This window comes from Pleurodeles waltl, chromosome 1_2 (genome assembly GCF_031143425.1).
Source record: "Pleurodeles waltl isolate 20211129_DDA chromosome 1_2, aPleWal1.hap1.20221129, whole genome shotgun sequence".
In the NCBI taxonomy this organism is placed as follows: Eukaryota; Metazoa; Chordata; class Amphibia; order Caudata; family Salamandridae; genus Pleurodeles; species Pleurodeles waltl.
In genome coordinates, this window is record NC_090437.1 from 1,168,782,522 (window position 1) to 1,168,805,714 (window position 23,193).

At 42.4% G+C, this 23,193-nt stretch overlaps 1 protein-coding gene across 5 annotated transcripts in view; it reads left to right on the forward strand.

Moving 5' to 3' along the window:
• TBC1D14 (TBC1 domain family member 14) overlaps positions 1-23,193 on the forward strand; it is a 490,570-nt gene that overhangs the window by 19,069 nt on the left and 448,308 nt on the right. For 2 of the 5 annotated variants that reach the window (XM_069203189.1, XM_069203191.1), the window contains exon 2: positions 9,081-9,231. The exons of 2 other annotated variants lie outside the window; for them this stretch is intronic. In XM_069203189.1, coding sequence (XP_069059290.1) covers positions 9,183-9,231 — 49 coding nt within the window. In that variant the 5' untranslated portion in view covers positions 9,081-9,182. Of the gene's footprint in view, positions 1-9,080; positions 9,232-9,350; positions 9,382-23,193 lie in introns of those variants that run through there. One more of the 5 variants, XM_069203195.1, reaches the window with a different exon arrangement.

Genomic DNA, 23,193 nt, shown 5'->3' on the forward strand with positions numbered 1-23,193 from the left:
GCTGGGGGCCCACAAGGTCAGGTAGGATGAGGCTGGATGGCTGGCGGGCCGTGGAGTTCTACCGACACACGGCAGCCATGCTTACCGGCTTGGCCACACCCCCAATCACATTCATTTTTTTAAAGACACAGGAAGATTAAGTTATTTTCCCAGAATCGCAGTATGCTTCGCCTGCTCAGAGACTCAAACTGGATTCCCCAGTTTCAAAGTTGGCAGCTTTCGCTGTAGGGTCACATTCTGGGTAGTGGTAGGGTGGCAGGCAGAAGCCACCTGCAGGATCGGCTCATTGTGGGCTTGAGATTCCTTAAGGACCTTGATCTGAGCTTGAGCCATGCTTCAGGCTCGAGTCTGACTCAAGCTTTTAATGGCTCATCCACTTCTATAACCATCTATGATACTTTATAATGAGTCAAAACTGTCACTAGACAAACATCTCTCTCCAGCAAATGTATTTACTAGAGTTATGTTACTGTTATTATCCCCTGAAATTGCTACGCACACAAAGCTCTCTGCGGCAGATGCCTTGACCCCATAAGGTATTTTAAAATTCAGCCTTTAGGGACCAGGTAAGTAAACAAGAACATATTCGCTGTCACATTTGTTGCCAATTTCACTGTGGCAGCATTGTAAAACTATAACTTACTAGGTAGCGCAGGCTGTTTAGTTTCGAGAGATTGTTTGCAAGCTTAGCAAAATCCTACTGTTGGTCTAGAGCTCATCAGGTGCTCACCACTGTTTGGCTTTGTCACTTTTATTTGCTTGCTTCTTAATTGATGGCTTGCCTTCCTCGGCTTGCGCTTGTCCTTCCCCTGCAGCACAGCCCCATAACCTTTCTTTTGATTGGCTGACTTCCACAGCTCACTTTTAGGGGACTTTTCTTTTTTTCTTTTTGGTTAAGCAGTCCATAAGTGACTTTGTGTTCCAGCTCTCTTGCTCACGGGCGTCTTCTGTGAAGCACCCAATGAGTGTGTGTGTGTTTTCTAGCTTTATCCCTTGAGTGCTTCTCCCCACTCTGGACTATGTGTTGCGTTCTACCTGACTTCCTGTGCTCTTGCACTCTCTCTTTTTTGTGTGCTTCTCCGCCTCCCATCTCCTCATGCTCTGTTTTCTCTCTTGTGTGCTGCTTTTCACCTCTTCTCCCCACCCGGCTTTATTTAAATTCATCTCAGCCTATTAGCTCCTCCTTTACTCCACTAACCACTTCAGTTTTGCTCCTCTACCCCTAGCAGGCATTTACATTTTTTTTTTACTTTTTTTTTTTTGGTTCTGGGAGCTGCCATTTGCTCTGGGCTGTTTGTTGCACAAAAAGCACTTTATGCACATACAATTTCATGTTTTCTTTACATCTATTGTTCTAGGTGGTGTATGCCATCTTAGATCAGCCAATAAGGAAAAATAACAGTGCCTGCTTCAATCCAGAGGCCTGTGTATGCATAGTGAATCGTGTGTACATTCATCATAATGCATGTATTTGCCTAAAGAATAGTGCAGCCAGCAGCAGCATCACCAAATCCTTTTTGTTTTTTGTTGATGGCGCCCAGCATTGACAAAAAGCATTGAGAGCCAAAATAATTACAAGGCAAAGTCTATTGGCTTTGTCAAGGCACAAGTCTGGGCTACACTCAGGTGGACAGCGTCCACCCACTATTTTCACAGTGTGAACACTGTCCACCCTGCCAATAACTGGTCCTGGTATAATTTTCAAACAGCAGGTCACATTCAGAAGCACCTTCATGTTGTCTGCTTTTGATCCGGGCAGCAACATGCAGGAAGGGGACTTTCTTATCATGGCTGGGAGCTACCTAGAGCCTAACACCTTGTTGTAAATGCAGTGGAAGGGAAACAAAAGCACCCAGCTTGTTAGCACTTCACACGTACTTGAGAGGCACAGTTTTGGCTTTGTTCAGTTCCTGTATATAAGAGCTATGCAAGTGCTGTAAGAATGTCGGATATGTTGCTCTGTCTCAGTATTCACACAAAATAACAATTTAAATAAGACTTTTTTTTTTATTTCTTTTATAGCGCTATTCATCCTAATACATGGTATTGGAGCATTGTACATCACACATACACAGTACTTTGACAATAAATCAAACGTTTGTAAATCTGTGTACACAAAATAAGACCGTGAGGGTTACAATTTGTAGGAGTCTCATATCATTGTTCATAGCTCACTGTGCCATATTTGAAGGATTACAATTCAACTGCAGGTAACAAACGGATCTATGTTAAAAGCAGTAACCCACTTACATATCTACATTAAATAAAAATCTGTAATCTGCATTTTACATGATGTGTTTTGCAGGAAATGCATTAACTCTGTGATATTTTGAGTCAAAACTACGACTAGGCAAAACACAGATCTTTTCAGCAAATTCATTAACCACTAATTTTCTTACCATTATTCCTTCTTAGTGTTCCCAGTAAATATGATCTCTACAGCAGGTGCCATAACCCCATAAAATATTTTTAAATTCAGACTTTGTAACCAACTAAGCAGAACAGATTTACTATCGCGTGTCTCAATGTTTCATTTTTTTTTAGCAGAGTTTAAAAAAAATAACTGTATAAATTGAGACCCAGATTTTGTTTTGGGGGTTGCTTGACATTTCTGGCACAGCTTTGATACAAAACCTATTTTGGGATTTACTGTACCACACACACGCATCCTGTTTTTGTGGCTTTTTAAAGAAATCAAAAAACTAACAGGCAGTCGATTGCCCTGCCTTGGATTACCTTGCACCAGGTAGGCATTACATGGGTGGTGCTTGGTCATTCCCAAGCAGCCACCTATGTATTTTGACGCAAATCCATATTTACAAAGACTTGTAAATGTAGGTTTGCACTAAGCTGGTGAAGTCTACCTGTGGCTGGTGTAACAAGGAGAAATATCTTTATTTCTTCTTGTTTTTTTCTCTTTGCATGCATGCTGCATTTTGCACACATACAAAGAGGAAATAGTCGCATAGAATAGTTTTTGTGTGGCTTAGTTTTTTTTTTTTTTTTTTTTTTTTTTAAACAAACCCAGGCAGCACATTGCGCTGCCTTAAGTTACTGTGCGTCAGGTAAGCATTGCATGGGTATTCCTGTACATCCACCCATGTATTTTTGTGTATAAATAATATACACAGTCTTCCTAGGGCAGGCACACTAACTTTCTTCGGCTCTCCAACCCCACTCCCCTGTCAAAGGGTAGTGTTTATTCCCCATTTATGAGGCATAAAAAGACTAAGTAAAACGTTCCTTTAGAAGTTTTAACTGCGTTGTGAGAAAACCTTTCTAATTTGATAGGCTCCATCTTCACTTTTCGAGTTTTTCTAGAAAGTGTAAAGAATATTACACATGTAAAATCACAGCAACCTTGGAAAAGCTAGTGACGAGGCAACGCTCCAGCGACAATATAGAACTTGGCGTACCAGATTATGTACTCCATATGTAGCTTTAAAATCAAGTAGCTTTCTGCATAACACCTGCTTTACATTAAATTGTATTTTTTGTTGTTTTATACCCCAGGCTGATCATGGCCATCATTTGCCAATACTATTTGATTTCTCCCAGGGACTCACGACTACCAGCAGCTTGATCTATGTACCTTTCGTGTTTACATATAATGTTTTATATACATCTGAAGGGACCTTACCCCCTTTCAATTACTTCTTACTTTACTCTTTTTTCTTCACACTATTTATAGATCTTCTATCCACATCACAACACACTTCGCGTCCCCCCCTTGTTTCTTCACCCCTAATACTCTTTGTTTTCTAAAAAAAAAAATTAAAGCAAATGTACTGTATTACACTGTGTAGACATGTTTATGACAATCTCACCTCGCATGATGTTGCCATTTTATTCCACTCTAGACTGACTTGTTTGCCTCTTTCTTCTGGAACGTGATTCAATTAGTCACCTATAAGACCTGTTGAGGCATTCACACTACATTCTGGTCGTCACATTAACTATACGCATCCCTGCACTTAATTCACACAATTCTATTGCACCTTCGCTCGGATTGTTCTCTTTACCTCTGTACAAAGAATTTTAGACGTTGTGAAGTCACCTTGCGCAATTATACTATACCGACGTATGTATTTTTCATCTATGTTTCCACAGCCTTGACAAAGTCTTGAAGACGAAACAAGTGTTGGCTGTTTTGCTGCATTGACTTATTGTTACATTCGAACATCCTATTGTAACTTTGACCATTTATCACCATCTGGCTGCTCTGGACACATGGTCATTTTGTACAACGCAGTCTTTTGATTGAGATTTCTACTTTCTACCTGCACTTATAATAAATATCTACACATCATCTTCCAAGAACGAACTTTCTATTTATTCTTGAACATTATCAGGATCAGGATTCATGCTACTGGTGTGCCCTGGCCACTCTTCTTTCAATATTTAGGCAACCACCCACTCTTCAGTGTGTGGCCCCCCCCGACACCTGTGGTGGCAGGTGTTAGGGCTAGCCTGGCACCCAACACCATATTGTTTAAATTTTATGACTTCGCTCGGATTTCACTATTATCATACGCTTTGCAGATGTGCAAGCAGTCTCTGGCATCCGCCACCTTCTTCGCCTGACTTACTTTATTTTTTCCTGTTTCACATCAAAGATTAAGGTCTGTCTTTAATTCTTGGTGCATGAGGTTAGAGTGAGGCTGGCAGTCAGAAGACACATGAAAGTCCAGTGCATCCTGTATGTGGCCTAGATTCTTATTATACATGATGCAGCATTACAGCCTATTAAATCATACATGAGAGAGATTTGCCTAGGATCCTACATTTTAGTCAAGTTGGGAAGCTGGGGTTGATCCCAGGTTTTCTGCTTTCACATTGTCCTTTTTAGCCATTAGATCAACATCTCTTTATTTCTCCTGCTTATATCAAAGACTAACTCAAAGGGCAGTGTTACTGCAAACAAGTGGGCCGTCTCTAGTGCACCATTTTGGCAATGTAACATGTCTAGGATATGCTTATTTCTTATTAGTGAGGGTAGTCTAGTATAGATTCTGATTACTAGCCATAGTTTGTGGTGTCTCTCACTGTTCCTACCTGGACACCCCACTTTTTTTGTTCTATGGAACCTAGCTAAATTTCCTTCTGAAGGCCAACATTTTTTAAAGTGCTAGTTGCAACTGGAATTGCTTGTGCCTTCTTGTGAGTTACCTTTGTCACCCTTTCGTTCTCATCTTTGGATACTGGTAGGCTTGGGTGGAACTTGTGGCGTTACATAGAAGCCCAGCAAGATTCCACAAAGTTCCACAAGCTAGCGGAATTTGAGCATGTTGCTGTGCTCGTGTGGCTTTTTAGCACCGGAAGTTTGTTCTGTGCTGTAAAATCAGTGAGGACACCACATGGCGCACTAGAGGGCGCTGCTTCTTTCTGCTGCTTGAGTTGATTTTCTACTCGAGTGGCAACTTTCTCAATGTGAATGCCCGAAAACGCAATGGGGAACGCAAGTTCTCGCTCTCCAACTTAAAATTGGTGAGCCATGTAAGGGAACAAAAATTCCCCTGCGCGGCGGTTGGCGGAGTTTTGCCAGAACTCTGCTTTCTAGGCAAAACCCAGAACTGACTGAACACTGAACTCCGCCAGCGGAATTTTTTCGCCCACCCGTAGACACTAGGTGGCCTACACTTATTTCAATGTGGAGCTGATCTCTCTTACTTTGAAATTTATGGTCCATTCTTTGTCTGGGTGTTCTGATTATACTGATTTCAGGGTGAGCTGTCAGGATGCACTGGTGAATATGAGGGTGGCATAGATATAGTTATGCCACCGATAAGAATATGAAACCTGTCTGCTGCTAAATGTGGAAGAGACCTTTTAGGGGCAGCTTGTAATTTTGTAAAAACATAAATGCAAGGCCCCAAACTTTTTCTTAAGGTCCTATTGCTGATTGCCAGGGTTGCCATAACGTTTTTTTCTTTCACTACTCTAGACTTGCTTGTCCTTTCAGGTTCTATTTTCACCCCCCTTTTGCCTTCATCATTGTTTTCCTATTTGTCCCCTTTCTACCCTTTCTGCCTTCTCTTTCCCTTGGGTCGTGGTCTGTTGGTGAAAAATGAGACACAATCTTAAAATGTGTGTAGGTGCTACCATAGACACATTAAGTGGTGAGCGGCCTGAGCAAGCATACTTCACAATGGAGAGCTACCTCTCCTCTGGACAGAGCAGGCAGCTGAAGCAATCACATCTACATGAAAATGTGCAGCATATGGAATATTATGCTTGGTGGAGCAGGCTGGGTATGTTTGTCCAATCCTTGGGTAAAGGAAGCTTTTATGTTGACCAAAGGCAACATTGTTTTATGTGTAGCTTACAAAAGTATGAGCCTTTTCCCCTAAATCAGGAGTGTTTGGCATGCATACTTGTAATGTGCTCAAATGTACTTATGATAGACCTGCTAAACATATGTGTGGGGTCTTGAGATCTGATGTAACTTTTTGTGACGTCACTTCCTTTAATGTCATGTGCTGTAATGTCACTTGCATACTGCCTAACCTGGCAGCCAACAATCTTCCTCACTGCAATCTGCTGCACTCCAATCAAAAACAGTTTGTCCACCTCAATCCATCCAAAACAATACGTCCCCCTCCAATTACATCCATCCCACTCCAATCTAATCAACCCCACTTCAATCCACCCCAATATAATCTGCCTCACTCCAGCCTTCCCTCCTCCAATCTAGAACAATCTGTCCTACTCCAGTCCGCCCACTAAAATCCAAAACAATCTGCCCCACTTCAAACCAAAACGGCCTGTCTCACTCCAGTCCATTCCAGTCTGCCCCACTCCAATCTATCCCACTTTTATCCAAAACAACCCACTCCAATACAATCCGATCCGCCCCATTGCAATCCGATCCGCCCCACTACAATCCAGTCCACACCTCACCCCAATACAATCCACCCCAACCCACTCCAGTCCAATCCACTTTAATCTATCCCATTCCAGTCCACATGAATCCATCCTACTCCAGTCCACTCCACTCCAAAACACCTTAATCTTCCCACTTCAATCCAGTACACCCCTCTCCAATCAATACAAACCAATCCAAGCCACCCCTACCAATCCATCCCACTCCAATCCATCGGTCTGCACCCCACCACACCCCAGTCCACCCCACCACATTTCATTCCACCTCTGGGACGACGCCATACTCACTCGGCTCATAACAGCACTGACGCTCTGCAGACTTACCATGGTCTATGTAATCTGAATGCATCCATGCTACTATGTGTACACTTTGCTGTACAGTTCTTGAATTTTTGGAGTCCTATCAAATATAATCTCATAGTTCACATCCAGTAAGCCTTGAAAAAGTCAATGATGACGAAACACGTGTCGGCTGTTGTTACACAAACATGAAAATTGTACAGTGCTCTCATACTACGTATCTAGTGCGTTTTATGAAATCAGAGGATTTCCGCCCTGATTTAATACCAAAGAATAAAGTGTTCTCACCTTGATCCTGTGATGTGCTGTGGTTTTCTTCTTTTCATACATTTCATTCCACCCCAACCCACTCGAATCCACCTACTCTATCCCAAACCAGTCCACCTCAGTTCAATCCACTTCACTCTAATCCATCCATCCCACCCCAATTCAGTCCACCCCACTCCAATCCATCCAGCCCACCCCAATCCACCCCACTCCAGTCCAATCATCCCATTCCAGTTCACCCACTCCACCCAGCCCTCTTACTCCAATCCAAACCACCCCCTCAATCAAATCTAATCCACCCCACTCAAATCCACCCCGTTTCCACTCCCCTCACCCCATTTCAATCCGACCCACTCCAATCCAATCCACCCACTACATTTGGTGCAACCCACTCTACCCCAACTAATCCACCCCACTGCACTCAATCCACTCTACCCCAACCCAATCCACCCTACTCCAATCGACCCACTACCTCAGTCCACTCCACCCCATCCGATCCCACTCCACTACACTCTGCTACCAAACTCTACTCCCTTGAATGACATTGTACTTTCCCCTACTCTGCGCTCCAACATTCCAACAAATCCCATCTATCACGCTGTACTCCCCCCACGCCACTCTGACACTCCATGCCACTAACTTTTAGCCATGCTGACGAGCAGCCACACAGGTGTACAAAATGGCAAAACACATTGACAAAGCCAGTAGCTCTTGTATAGATGAGACCTGTTGGTTTTGCCATAGCTTGTTTATTATAGTGGACATTTTACCAGAATACCCCTATTGTTCATTTGTGCAGGATGACAGCTTCCTTCCTAGTTTGGCTACTTCACCGTCTGAAGTGTGAAGTTAAGTGACTGGTGTTTATTATGAAAACGTAACGAGTAAGCAGACCGCGGGACTGCAAGATTTTCAGAGACCTACTAACAAAATCTGTTTTACCATATGTCCAACTGCTATCTCCCCCCCACCCCCTTAAAAAAAAAAGAAGAAAAAAAATAACCGGGCCTTGTTCCTACCATACCCATCTTTCGCTCACTTCGCAGCTTCTCCGGCTGAATATCGTTCTGTTGCTAGTTTCTTACACATCTCATTACTGCCCCCCAATCCATGTCTCCATCTGTCTCTTTGCGTATTGCTCCCCCTGTCCATCCATGTTAAATGTCCTATTTATATAAACTTAATTTCTCTCAATTCACATTTCTTTTTTTTGTAATGTATTTTCGGAGTTGCCGCTTTCTGCCGCCACGTTCACGAGTGTCTGGTCTATTTAACTCTCGTATCCGCTTTCTCATTACTCCCCCGCCACCATGTCCGCCGCTTCCCCTTCTGTCGCTTCACAGGTGTGTACCTGCCCGTTCTTACCGCAGTTGTTTCATCCCTTATATTAACAGGCTTGGTCTCCATTTCCCCTGCGCGCCTACCCCGGTAACAGGTGTCCCTCTCCCGGTTCACAGGTGTCGGCCGTGGTTCTATCCTTTCACTGAGGTCTCTTTAGCCACTCCCTCTCCTCACAGGTGCTCCCCTCCTCACAGCTGCATCCCGCTCTCCCTTCCCTCCACGGCGTACGGTATGCCTCGGTAAGCCCGCTGTTTCCTGCTCGCTCATCTGCTTCCTCCTTCTGTCTGCAGGGCTCTCCGTGACCTGGAGGAGGCGGAGAGGGGGATGAACCGGCAGCAGCCCCCGCCCCCCGGCGGCAGCTCCCGGTAGAAACCAAGCAGTGGGGTCGGGCCATGGCGCAGCATGACCGAGAGCCGGAGGGCGGCGACCACCAGGGCCCAGGTGAGACACACTCTGAGGGGCCGCCGGCGTCGTTTTCTTACAGTCCGCCCCACTGCCCCGCGGGTATGGGTACCTCCGCACTTCATGGACCGGAGGCCGAGGCTGCTGCTTTCTCGGGGACTAAAATATAATTTATGGTAACTTCGCCAGGTATGAGCTTTTCACTCTGCTGCCTCGACCTCCATCCTTGAAGTAAACAAGAAACCGGACCCTGCCGCCTACCACTGCACATCTCTGGGTTCACATTACACGCTTCCATATGAGCCCCTTTACTCCTTGTTTTCAGGACTGCCCCCGAAACCACAAAAAAGGATGTGCATTAATTGTAAACCTCGCAGTGGGGTGTACCAGGCCTCAGCTGCCATGCCCATGTGATGTATTCAAACTGATATGTGGCAACTGGTGGTTTGCAAACTCACTCAAGTCTGTCACATGCTCGGAAAAGGGTTTGTTTCTTCCTGTTCCAGCTTGATGGAGAAGCGCCCTTGAGTTTTTCCCTTATGCAACTTTGTCATATCCTTCAGCGTTTAAAAAAGAAACCAATGGCTTGGAAAGTAAATGGTTTTTCTTAGGCAGCTAGTGGTTAGACTAAAAGTGGGTTACTGTCCAAGCTCTGCATTGGCATGTTGAGCATGGTTTAAAAGTCTGAAGCATTGCTTGATGGAGGTTGTAGTTGTGGCTGTAAGTTGTGAGGTATGGGCTGAAAAGTATGGACGTGTAACATACAGTAGGACTTGTTAGCATCAAGAACACTTTTGGCCGCCTAACTTCACTTTTAGGCTGCTTAACATAATTGAATGCGTGAATGAATTGTCCTGGATAGTGTTAGATACATTATTTAAGATTAGATTTAGCTGTCTAGTAATATCTAAATACTCTAGCTGCCTGCACTTCTAGTCTGTCAGCTAATAACACAATTTTGTTTGTAAAGTTATTGGAACTCTTATCAACAAGATACAGGTTTATGTAGCAGTCTCACGGAACAATTACTGTATTATTGGTATTGGTGATGTTTTTGATATGTGCCTAATGTTGGCGTTGGGCTTTACCAATAGAGTTTAAACATTAGCTACATAACTATATCAACAATACAACTTTACTGATTTGTGGTGACGCGTGAGTGTACCTTTTCATCCATAGAACCAATCTGTTGCTAACATTCAGCGGTTCCAAAGTGGAAAACTGGTGTTTTGCTTACTCAGTGACTGAATTCTCTGGCGATTCTGTAATTTTGTTTGCCTTGCAAATTTACGTAAGTGGGCCAGCACATCAAATTTGCAATGATCCATCGCAAAACTTACAGGTTTTATACTTCATGGTCAATTCCAAGTTCCCAAGTCTGCGGGGAGACGTAGCATCTGCATTACAGTCATTAGTATTAGCATGTAAATGAACTATACAGAATGAGATTCTTCTGTTCACCATGTCAAAGTTATTGAGCCAAGTTATTGAGCCAAGTTTAACGACTCCACCGGAGTACTGCACAGTAACGTAGCACTGGTTCCCAAAAGATACTGTGAAGTTATTTGTTCCTTTTAAGGTGGTCTCTGTGGACATATGTTGGTTTCAATGGCTCCTAGAAAAAACAGGAGTTGATAAATATCAGCCAAACATTTTACAACAAGCGTTTGCTGTAACCATCTTTCGGTGCTAGTCCAATATGAAAAAATAAGATTCCCTTATCTAGTTCTGACATTACTTCTCCAACTGGTAGTGATCTAGAACCGATTTATTTGTGCTTATATTTATAATTTATTAAATTAAAGGGCAGTACACTTGTAGGATACACAGTTGCTGTGGCAGTCAACTATTCCTATCCATCTGACAGTAGTTAGACTGCACCTTCTTCTAGATGGGGAAATGACCACCAGGTATTCACAAGACAAAAGGATAGCCGAGTACAGTTCTTAGTGTGCTGACTATTTCCCCCCCCCCCCCCCCTCCTTCCCGGCCCAGAGAGAATCCAGACATAAAGCTTGCAAGAGTAGTGACACAATCCTCAAAAATCGGGTTCTTGTCATAAATGAAGAAACTTAGACCAGGGAGTAGGTTTTTCCAAGTTTATTGAATGCAGTGTGAACTTGTCTAAACCTGGTTAACCCATTTGTTGGGTTATAGATAAAACCTAGAAATCGCACTTGTTGATGTCCAGGGTGCATACAAGAGAGCAAAAGAGCCAACCTACGTTCCACCCCATTGCCCTCAGCCCTGACTGTAGCAGGCTATAAAAGATAAAAATATTGGTCAAAAGATTTCCCCTGCCTAATAAAAAAGACCCTTCTTTTTATGTGATCACAGCTGTTGCCCCGTCAGTGTTCTAGAGACTTTTGTGTTGCTAGGCTGTCTAAGAAGTTAATGGAATTGAGGTTTCTACCACTCAAAATGTAACACACACAAAATTATTTGGTACTTAGTCCAGTACTAGTCTCCTAGTTAGGTTAATTAAGCTGATTATCTCAATGGCGTCTGCTTCCACTTTGATAAGGAGAATTAATTCACTGTTAATCATTTTTCCTCACTTAAGATCACTGAGACCCAGTGAAAGGTGGGCTTAAAAAGTCTCCAGATTTCTAGGCTGTTTTTCAACTACCTGGATCCTCAGAGAATCTAATGTCTACAAAACATCGTTCTTCCTAGGCTCAATTATTGTCTATATCATAGAATACGCAAGGCTCAAAATCATAAAAATGTTACTAGACCTGCCGGTAGAGTAACTTAAATAATTCACGCGACCTAACTGCAATGTTTTTGACCCGTAATCCACTCGACCTAACTGAAATATACTTAATTGGTTTCAAATTGTGTGATTCTAGGCAAATAGTTTAGAGTTGCCTTTTTCTTATTTCTCACATATGATTGCACCTTCAAATATGTAAGCTCAGCATTTCTGCAGTACAAAAATGCTTTTTTTGCTTAAGTAGACTAAAGTTTGCTGTATGCATCAGAAGAATCTAGCCCACATACCCATGAGTTATAGCCCACATAACCTAGGACTTCTTTTAGTTTACTATCAACCTTGCCATCAGGGCAGGAGTATTTCTCAGTTTGTTGAAACATTCCATTTTAATAAATATATTACATGAACATGGTGTGGTAACATATTGTCATCTACACACAGTAACTTTCCAAGAAATTTCCAAAAAACGCTCTACTAACTTGCAGCTTTACTGATAAAACTATATAGTGTATTAACAATCTGTGACAATTGGGTTTCAGAAAACATATCCTTTGCACATCAATATGTAAAGTATTTGGATTTGTTTTCATCCTATTACATTTTTTTTTCATCACACAGAAATATATAGAAAAGGGCTTTTACAACTACTGAAATATATTTTAAAATGTTTGCACAGTTGACTTAGTCATTAATATGTTGTATGTTAGAAAAAAAAAACGGACACCCTATATCCTTTTATTTTATATTCTAAGCAGCAGGTCACACAGTTCACCTTACTAAGTCTTGGAACTCTCCAGTCGGAAGGAAAAATAATTGTAAGAAAAACTGACTTTTGACCTCTGTCTGTCTGTGGACACAGAGCAAATGTGACATAAGAACAAGATTTAAAGGCATCTTTTATTGCCCCCGCCACTTCTTAACTGAACAGAACAACTGTTCAGTGTCCACTCACCAGAAGGGACTACTAAGTATTTAAAATAGCTCGACCTGATCAAATAAGACTTGGAGTGATCATGGTTTTTTCAAGCCCTGACTACAGTTTAGGTTGATAAGTTAGTTCCTGGACTTTCAAGGTGACCTTATGTTGTCTTCCCACCTATGTCATCCAGCAAGCAGGATTTGGCATTTCTCATGTGCAGTAGCTAAATATGAGGCAAGAGGTTTGGCGAGGGAGAGTAAGCCCCCATTGAAGACAATGAAGTAGCTCAGGGATTATAATGGCTGGTGTAAGTCTTCTGATCCAACATTCTAATGTTTGTCTTTCTGTTTCTCCCTTTTAAGTTTAGAACATTCCACTCTCAGTGGGTGAAATGTTTTAATGCCCTTTCTGCCCCCAGGCTATACTAGTTTCAAAGGCCAACCACCTCATTATAGGCTTGAGCCGTAGGGTTTAGGGCCTTTAACAACCGGTATAGCCCTCGGCAGCGCTCTATAAGGCTCTAGTGGCTGTCCTAACATTCAAATATCCTAAGGCCATTGAAAAGTTGAATGAAAATGCTCAGAAGTGAGGATGACCAATTCCTTTTGTACCTCACTCTCGTCCTATTTAGTACTATTGCTATGTAGTGTAACACACATGTTTACCACAAGACTTACTTTCCTGCTTGTGTCGTGTGGCATAAATTGTTAAATTCAATGGGAAATGCAACCCCCCCCCCCCCCCCCCCCCAATCAACCTTCTGATTTGGGGAAATTCACCCCTTGTTTTCATATGTATTGGATGGTCACCATTTTTTTTTTATTTTTAAATGTTTTACAATAGCTACAGTGTTTAAAGCAACTATCTTAAAACTTCAGTGATAGCAATGGTACTAATACATATAGGCATTCCAATGCATTACTTTTGACATTTAATCAGTTTGCTTCCTGCTTGTTGGCTATGAGGAAGCCTAACATAATTTCTAGTATTCATTAATAACCTGGATCCCATTTTAAGGGGGAGTCGGTGATTTCAATTGTTAATCGAACAAAGAGGCCCCATACATTGTTAAAAATATTTATCAGGCCTCTAATAATGGACACTATCTTTTTCAAATTCTGGATTGTCATTCTTTCACAGAGGAAACTTTTAGGGATTTTAAAGTTTATTTAAGGAGGAGGTGAGAAATGTGTTTACTGGCTTGGGAACCCCAAGGTAATATGTTCTCCTCTGTCATCTAGTAACAGTGGCAGTGGATTACCTGTAATCCCTCTAATCTGACATAAAAATAGTCTCTCCAGAAGAGCTGCTTCTTGTCACACATGCACCAAATATGAAGTGATGTCATCTGAAAAAGTTTGCAGAGTTAACCTAAACAAGTCAGACATAATTTTCTGAGTTTGCAACTCTGATGCAATTTTTATCTGCCTTTTTTATAAAGTGCTGAATACAGCTATGGTTATAGGTTTGGAACAAACATCTTTTTTTATCATGTGTCTCTTATTCTGCACTTTGCGATTTAAAAAAAAATGTTGTGCTTGCCATTAGCTGTCCCCATTCCTATGAAATTTGCTGCTGCCGCTATTGGACTGTTGATGCAAGTTGAGAAATTAGTTCGCTGGCTAGGAATCCCAAAGCATATGTTATCATGTCACCTAGTTGAAATGATATCTGATTACCTGGTATCCTGATTTGATATAAAAAAAACACTCTTTAGAAGAGATGAGCTTTCTGACGAGAACACCAAATATGAAATGATATATCTAGTTGTTGGCATGCACTTCAGCATGTTGTGTTCTTCCATTATGTGGAGCCCAATTTCCCGTTGGCCATACTTTGGAAAGCATAGCACATGGCATTCCTTGAGTTGGGAGCATGTTGAGGAACTAGCAGCCCTCTTCCAAAATACACTATAGTGTGACTGAGATGTCTTTTTATTCATTCCAGTTTTGAGGGAAGGAGTTAACAGCAGTTAGAGGTTCATATAAAACTGATGTGACCGTCCCAGTGATGCCCTTGGTAAAAATGTTTAATTTGTGTGAGATTTTTCAGGCATTTAAATTCATTTTGACATTTCCACTGTCGCATCTAATTTTGTGACCATTTGTCTATCCCTCACCTTCAAGTTGAATTCTTGTTTACAGGCAATGAGATCCAGTGGTAAGCCATCATCGTGAAGTCTCTTCAGGTTCTACATCTTATTGTGTTCTCAGTGCAGACAGCCTGAGATATCTAAACCTCTGTGAAGGCCAGATTATTTTAATTGGTATATGCAGGGATTGTATTGAAGTAGCACACAAGGGTGTTGGTATTTTCGTTCAGTACTATAGACAGGGCCACTAGACTTGTGTGGTAGGGTTCACTAGATTATACAGCAAAGAAAGGCAAATAATGTGACTCATGTTGTGATACTATATCTTCATTATGCTGGTATTTTTACTCACATTAGCACTGTATGAACAAAGGTTTCACCTCATTAGTACCATTTTAACTCTAAAACACCTCAATAAGCAAATGAAAGTGACCGCTTAACCTTTGTGAATGGCCTTCCACTAAGCGGCAACATGTGTTGCTGCATTTTTAGTAATCTTTGCGCTAGTAACAAGATTTTCCAGTAAAATCTGCATATTATGCAGCAGATGATGGATTACATGGTAAATTCAGCACATTTTTATAAATATACAGAAAACTCCAGACTCACATAATTCTAATGGCACTGGCTATAAGGTAGTGTCTGTAGCAGTTTGTGGCTCCACAGGTGGATTACTATGTTTACTTGACAAACAAAGATTACCTGGTGAGGCAAGATGCCAGTGCTTGGTTACAGCTTTCTCCTTCCTTTCTACATCCACCTTTAATTGTGATGCCAGGGCATTGGTAACCAATTTTGAGAAAACTGTAGACCTCAACCCTCATCTACCTATCTGTCTATCTGGGACCATTTGTTTAAATATTAGCTGTTTTTTACCCATGTGAATTTAAGCAGCAGTAACTGGATTTTAATGAGAAAGTCTCATCGTAATAGACCAGTACAGAGCAGTGTTTCACAGATACCTATATCAGGACTATCTTCTTCTGTGAATATTCCCAAATCATGAAGAGATAAGTTTGTCCCATCAAGTCGTGGTATAACTCCTCCAGGAGAACAGGGAAGTTACTTTCATAAATGTTCAATCAATTTAAGTAGAATAACATCAATATATTTTGACTGGTGTTTCACCCATTTGTAGTTGCATGCAGCAACATGCTGGTCATGCTATATGTAATGGTTTGCTTCTCTGTAGATTGTTCTGTAACCCTAAATTCTTCAAAGGTTATGCTCCCAAGAAGCCCTTTCAGGGAGCACTCCGTTTGCTGCCTATATTTAAATTTATAAGGGAGATAGTATGAAATAGTGGTGTGTTATCTGAATGAGCAGTGTTTCCCTTGGAGTACAGCTTTGGGGTCTCAAATCAGCAGCACAATTGGCTGCTACAAACTGCAGATATATGCTGACTGTTTGGTTCAGAGCTTCTGTCGCTGTATTGGTTACCCTGCTGGTTTAAAATGGAGCTAACTCTTTTGACCACTGTAATGCTAAAAGTGCGCTGAAGGCATTGCATAATGACATTTAGATGTTTTGCAGGCATCTAGCCTTGTTTTGGCAAAGACTAAGCCATTTGTTTAATAGCTTCCTCCAAGCTCCTATGCTGTAGAATTTCTAGGGCATTCTCGTTAAGTGTGGGAAGAAAACACTTCTCTCTGTGTATTGCGATTGTATATTGATACATAACTGTTCACCTATAAATAGTGATGTGCAGTACTAAATAAATATTTGCATAGTCCTGAAATCTATTGTGGTGCAGTTTTCCCATCTGATTTTCTTGCTTTGTGATTTCCACACTAATTTGCCCTGGGTGACAAGCAGACACTGCTTGCCTCTCAACACCTGCAGCCTTGTCAACATCATAGAAGTTTGTGACCTCCTACACACTCTTTCAGACCTGCCCCGGACATAGCACTTGCCACCCTTAGCTTGTACAAAATTGTGAGACAAGACAAAATTAACGAACCCAGAGGTGGACTCCCCATCTACTGTCAGGAAACCAACTGCTGCATTACCGCACCCAACACAAGCAATTGGCTGGTATACTTCGCCTTCAAAATCAGCATCCCTTCCTAGGAGGAGCACTTCTCTTCCCTCACGCTCAAAGGCCCCAACCTTGGGTCCAAATCCTATATTAGTTCTACTCTCACAGATCTTATTGTCCAACCTGACCCTCGTATCCATCTCCTTCATCTTGCTTAGTGAGCTTAACTTCCATCTAGAGGACCTGACTAACCCACCCCTCCACCACCCTCCTTGAAGACCTTCACATCTTGGGACTCACCCAGCAGATGCACAACCCCCTTCAGGTAGCTGGACACTTCCTCAACCCCATCTTCATCAACCTCTCCAACATCACAGGAGACCAGCACACTACCTCACCTGGACAGACCATTCCCTCATCCGCGTCAGCTTCTACTACTCACACAGCCCAGAACTGCCAACACACAGACTGCCTGATGCCAGAGGAACAAAGTCCCTGGGGACTTTCGGATTGCCAGACTTCATCTCGATGCTGCTCCCACCATGCTGACCTAACAGACACCATCACAAACATCAGTGCGTGGATTACTTCCGGTGTGGATGCCCCATCTGTCTTTAATTTATTCCCCACTCCTCCCTGCAAGCCAGAGTCCTGCTTGTACACCAATTTCCTCCTACTCATGAAGCGACACAAAAGGCATGTAGTGCTACTGTAGTGCCACTCCCACAATAACACAGACAAAGGTTCTTACAGAGTGGCCCTCTGGATCTACCACCAGCACCTTAAAACTACCACGCCCCTAGCACACAATGAGCAGATTTGCAACAGCTCCACCAAAGAAACCTTCTTTGTGAAAGAATTCACATTCCCCCTACCCTTGCCAGTGCCACGACTATCAACCTGTCCGAGAACTCTACACTCGACTGTCTAACTACACTAAGAAAAAAATAAGAACCATTTACAACAACTTTGCTGCCCAGCCACCCCTCTCCACTCTTGACGACATCTACTCTGTAGATAGCAACGCCCTGGAAACCACTCTAAACTGCTGGCCAACAGTAAACTCTCCACCCACTTGGAAGCCCATTTGGACTCATGTCCACACACAGCTTTGCCAAGGGCCTCAACCCTCTATGCTCAGTTCTCACTACAGTACTCAACCTATCTCTTTCAACCGTCCCCTACCCTGACTCCTGGAAAAACTGCACTGCCTCCCTCTTTCACTCCCACCCCTCCCCCAACCATAGCCAACTACAGTCCCATTTTCCTTCTCTCTTACCCAGCCAATTTCCTAGAGAAGCTCATCAACACTTGCCTTTAACAACTCTGCTTCAGTCCCAACCACAACACCAAGACATCCCTGCAGTCACTGACATTAGCCTCATAATGGACAAAGGTCATGTAACTTACCTTATTCTATGATCTCTTGAAAGCATTTTCACCATCTCCCACCCCATTCTCCTCTAACTCCTCCTCAAAACAGTAATGTTTGGCTTGTGCTATTTTGGATTAGCTCCTTTCTCTGTAAATGCACCCAGTCAGTCATCCTAGCTCACAACGAGTCTTATATACAAAGTTCTCCAAGGGTCTTACATGAGCCCGATACTGTTAGTCTGTGTGGTCCCCTTCATCAGCATTATCCTCTCCCACGGATTCAGCATCCTCTCGTACACCAACAACACAGAAAATAATCTCACCACCCAAGCCAACTTCACCAGTTACATATCCTCAATCGCCAATTAGATGAGCTGACACTGCAACAAAACCAAAGTGATTCTTTTCAGTAAAGGCAAATCTCTCTAGTGCTTGGCTTGGTGGCCCCACTCCTTGCCCTTTGAATGCTGCCAGGAAACTGGGCACCATAATAGACAGCCCAATCTCCATATCAAACCAATTTGACACAGTTGCTTCTGACTGCATCCACCCCCTCAAAGTGCTCAGCAACATCTTCAATGGGCTCCTTTGTGCACCTGCAGATCCATCATGCAAGCCCTCATCACCTGCAGGTTCCACCACGGCAACACCTTCTGCATAGGTTTCGCTGCCCAACTCACCATAAGACTCCAAGTAGTACAAAACCGAGCACTCAACCTACCCAACTGCACTTGCATCTCAAAATATTGCCGATCTCCACGGGTTTGCAGTCTACAAGCACTCTATTCAAACTTCTCACACTGCCCTACAAAGTTTTAAGCACTAAGGTCCAGCCTACATCAATAACTGCTTTCTGTTTCACACACCATCCAGACAAGTCAGCTTGGCTAGCCTACACCTCGACCCAATTACAATGAGCCAAAGTGGGAAGCTGCATCTTTGCTTGTTACTCCAAAAGCCTAGAATCACTCCTTTACCACAGCAGAACCACAAGAAAAATCCTCTAATTTCCAATCCATGAAAACCTGGCTTTTTCCAGTTCGCCGTCCTCAGACGGGTCACATTATTCTTCCTTCCCTGGCACCTAGATACCCTCGGGGTGATATGTGTTCCCTACACATTTGTAAAACATAACGTAGTCTCTCACCGATCATGGTCTTTGTGACTAGGGAATTTCATAATTTCTGCTGCCACTTCCAATCGAACACAGACATCTTGACCCCCACAATTTCCCTTAACTAAGCAGGATACAGGATTGAGGTGCTAAACCCCACCCCCTCTCTGCTTCCTTTCTTAGTTTCTGCATTTTCTTCCTTATTGTTAGGCAGGGATTTCAAGTCTGAGAAAAAGAGAATTTGATGCCCCTGGTGGGAGATTTCCTTGTTTGCTGTTACTGCTCTCCTTCTTCTGGTGTGCTTGTTACTCAGGACAGTTAAAACCATGCATCCATTCTTTTGACCAGCCCTGGAGTCTTTTATTGGCAGTCGTATCCCATTCTTAACTTGCGGGTGTTCCCAGGGTTTGATAATAGAGTGTGGTCAAAATAGACCTCCAGCAGTGCCTTGAAGTCTGATTCACAGTTCCTTGAGGCCCATTCTGCTGGATTAATGTACATTTTCCATATCTATTGTCTATGAGAACTATTGAAGTGAGACCACACAACTTGAACACGGATGTCTTTTTGACAACTGATATTTTAATGGTCATATCACCATTGGAGACTTTTTTCAGGTTCCCGTCCAAGGAGACCACTTTCTTCATCTCCAAAAACTGCAAAACGGCATGCTCCATTTAAGTCTTTCTACTGGTCTCTGCTGCATTGTATTCCGTTGTTCATGCAGTTCTTTTAAGGTGTCCATCAGTATGTACTCCCTGCCCCTTTCCTTTTATCAACTGGTTAAATCCTTGTGCAGTTTGTCCTGGCACCAGCGAAAAGCATCACTGGGAAAATTACTCTGCAGTCTGGTTCCACTTGCCAGTCCTACTGTCTTGCTCTTCTGTCTCTCCATCATTCTCAACTGTAGGGCTGCAAGCAGAGCAAAACGAACCTTTCTCTGGGTGCATTATATACTCAGGGGATTCAGTTCACAAATTCTCTTCATTTGTCTGTAAATGCAGCCCAGACTTATTCCTCAGTCCAGAGTAAGACTCCATTTTTTTGGGGCAGGGTTGTTGATGACTTGTAATGACCTGCTAGTCCACAGACGCCTACCCACACGGGCCACCATATGCATGCCTCATTTGTTCCTGTTTGACAGTGAAAGATTCCCTTATTTCCTTTCAACTCTGTTGTTTATCTGGGGCCTCATGGTGTAACCATTTGAGGCCCCACACTCGTATAAAGGAAATTATTCACCACCACCTTAATTTCAGGGAGGATTCCAAGCTATGTGGTTCATTCAAACTTTCTTTTAGCTGCAGCCTGGTTGCCTCCGGGGGTTACTTATCGCAGCTGGAGCCCCGATCTTTGACTCCGGACGGAGGGGTCAGAGCTGTAGGCAACGCTTGTGGACCTTGAGCGAAACCCTGCCATCTCAGCCTGTGTAGCCGTGTCACTGGTACCTCTTTCCTTAATGTGCCTGTCAAGATTGCAGCCTTTCATTAGAGTAATTCATGTTTGTTAATTATGTAGTGTAATATGACCATGCACAACTGTTGTGCTAGACACTTTAACACATTGCACGATGCTTTATACATTTTTGTTGATTTACTGATATGTTTGTTAACTTAGTGTTATCTATATATCACCAGTAAGAATCTTCGACTAGTGTTCTGATGTAAACTTTTTTTATGTGTGTCGGGATATTCTGTGATAGTAATCGGAAAAAAATGGTTTGGCTTTCGGGTTAATATTGTTGTGATTGCATGTATGACCTCTAAACAATGGTCCTGGTGCCTTAAGTGGCTTGAAGGCTGTATTCATATAGATGATAACATTTTAGATTGTACTTTGACAGAGCAAATACTCTAATTAGTGATTAGTGTTTTTGAGCGGCACATGTTGAGTGAGTGTGCCTCAGCAGAAAGTGGCCGTTAAACTGCACTTCCCTGGGCTGCAGGCTGAGGACACAGGCTTTTCTATGTACAGTACCTCTTTCTACCAATTGCTGTGTTGGTGCTTATGTGTCAGATACCTCTTTCTCACTCAAAGTTTGCATCACTGAAAGCTTTTCATTCATCATTTGGTCAGTGGCTCACCTTAAATTTCCCCACCACTAAATGAAGTGCCAAATCTAGCTTTATTATTGCCCACAGAGTCCTCTTCAGACCTCTCATGAGACCTACTTGTGATGGTAACCACCCTTTGCCAACCTGAATACATAACCTTTTGCACACCCTCCTGCTCCTTTTAATGATTTAGCCAATTTATCTTCCCTTAAGTGCAGCTATATCAGTGACCAGAGAGCATACTGTGGGAATTAAATAATTACTCCAGCCCCCCACCATCATCTTCTCCCTTCTGAGATAGAAGTGGTAGAACTCTGACAGGCCCTACTGTCTAATACTGTGTCATATCATCACCTGTTCTTTCTCCTAAGGTGTGGTCCCTGATAATTGGGTAGAGAAGTAGCATTTCCCCACAAATATAAAAACCTGGCCTTTATGCTTCACATCTGAAGAATTTTATCCCATTACTCTTCTGTCCATGATGGCTAAATCGATGGGGGAAAAAAGCAGCCAAATGGCTAGTCCACCACCTGGAATCACTGAACCTTCTAGATGAATATTATAAGCTTAAATGCAGGCCACAGCACCGATCCTGTGATAATGATCATCCTGCTTGAGCTGTGACGTGGATCAACAAAGTTGAATGTGTTGGCCTGCAGTTCCTTCATCTGTTGGTCAATCTTCGGCTAACTCTTTCCCAACTAAAAGAATGCTTATTTAGCATTCAAAGCTGGAGGTCCATGAGCCAGGGATGTGGAATTCCTATAGCCTGATGCTCATGACATATTGTTTGGGGTCAAGGACAACAAGTTTTCATTTTTTTTTTTTTTTTTGTGTCCTTGGGACAAGTAGGTCCAGCCCAGTGCAGCACAAAATCTTTGGCTGCCAGTTTACAAGGATCAGGAAAGAGCACTGCCTGCAATTAAAGTAATATTTGTGTCCATATGTTAATGATGTTCAAACTTGTATTTATGGTTCACTAATGCAAGGTCTTTATTATTTGGATGAGCACTCTACGAAAATGTCAGCTCTGACTGCGCTAGTGACAGTGGTTGCAGTATCAAAATGCGTACGCATATATAAGTTTGATAATATGAGGCTATGTCTAATGCTCCCAGCATGCTATCTGGTTTCCAGCAAATATTTGCAGGAGCTTGAAAGCAAAATTGGTGATTCTTTGCTTTCAAAATAAAATGTTCACAAAAAACTGCAACTAGGAAAAATAAACATTTTGCGTAAAACAACTGTGAAATTTAGGTACCATTTCTTTGAAGCGTCACTCAGTAAAATGGTGATGCATGCTATTATGTCCGGAAAAATATTCATAATGGAAAGATCAGTGTAACCAGTTCCAAAAATATTATGGGAAAGATGGTGGGGGGGGGAAACAAGCATGGGCAAAATTAATAGATCTGACATTGGTGATTATCCTTTTGTTTTTGTCACTGGGTGTCTTATTTTGACTTGGGGTTTGTAAAACGTTATTGTGGTGGGAGCTGCCGGGCCCTCACCATCATAACATTGTCAAAAAGCAAACATATTTCTGGTCTCAGAAAGCACACCTTGCTACAGTAGTTCAGGACACTGAACAAATCTATTTTATGTGCCAATATGCTGTTTGTGAAAGAGTAGAATGCAACCCCTCCAAGTGAAGACAGCCAATAAATAAATAGAGAAAGAGATAGAATTTTAATAAAAACAAAAGATCTTGGATAACCAATTAGGGGTAAAGTAAAAAAAAAAAAAAAAAAGAA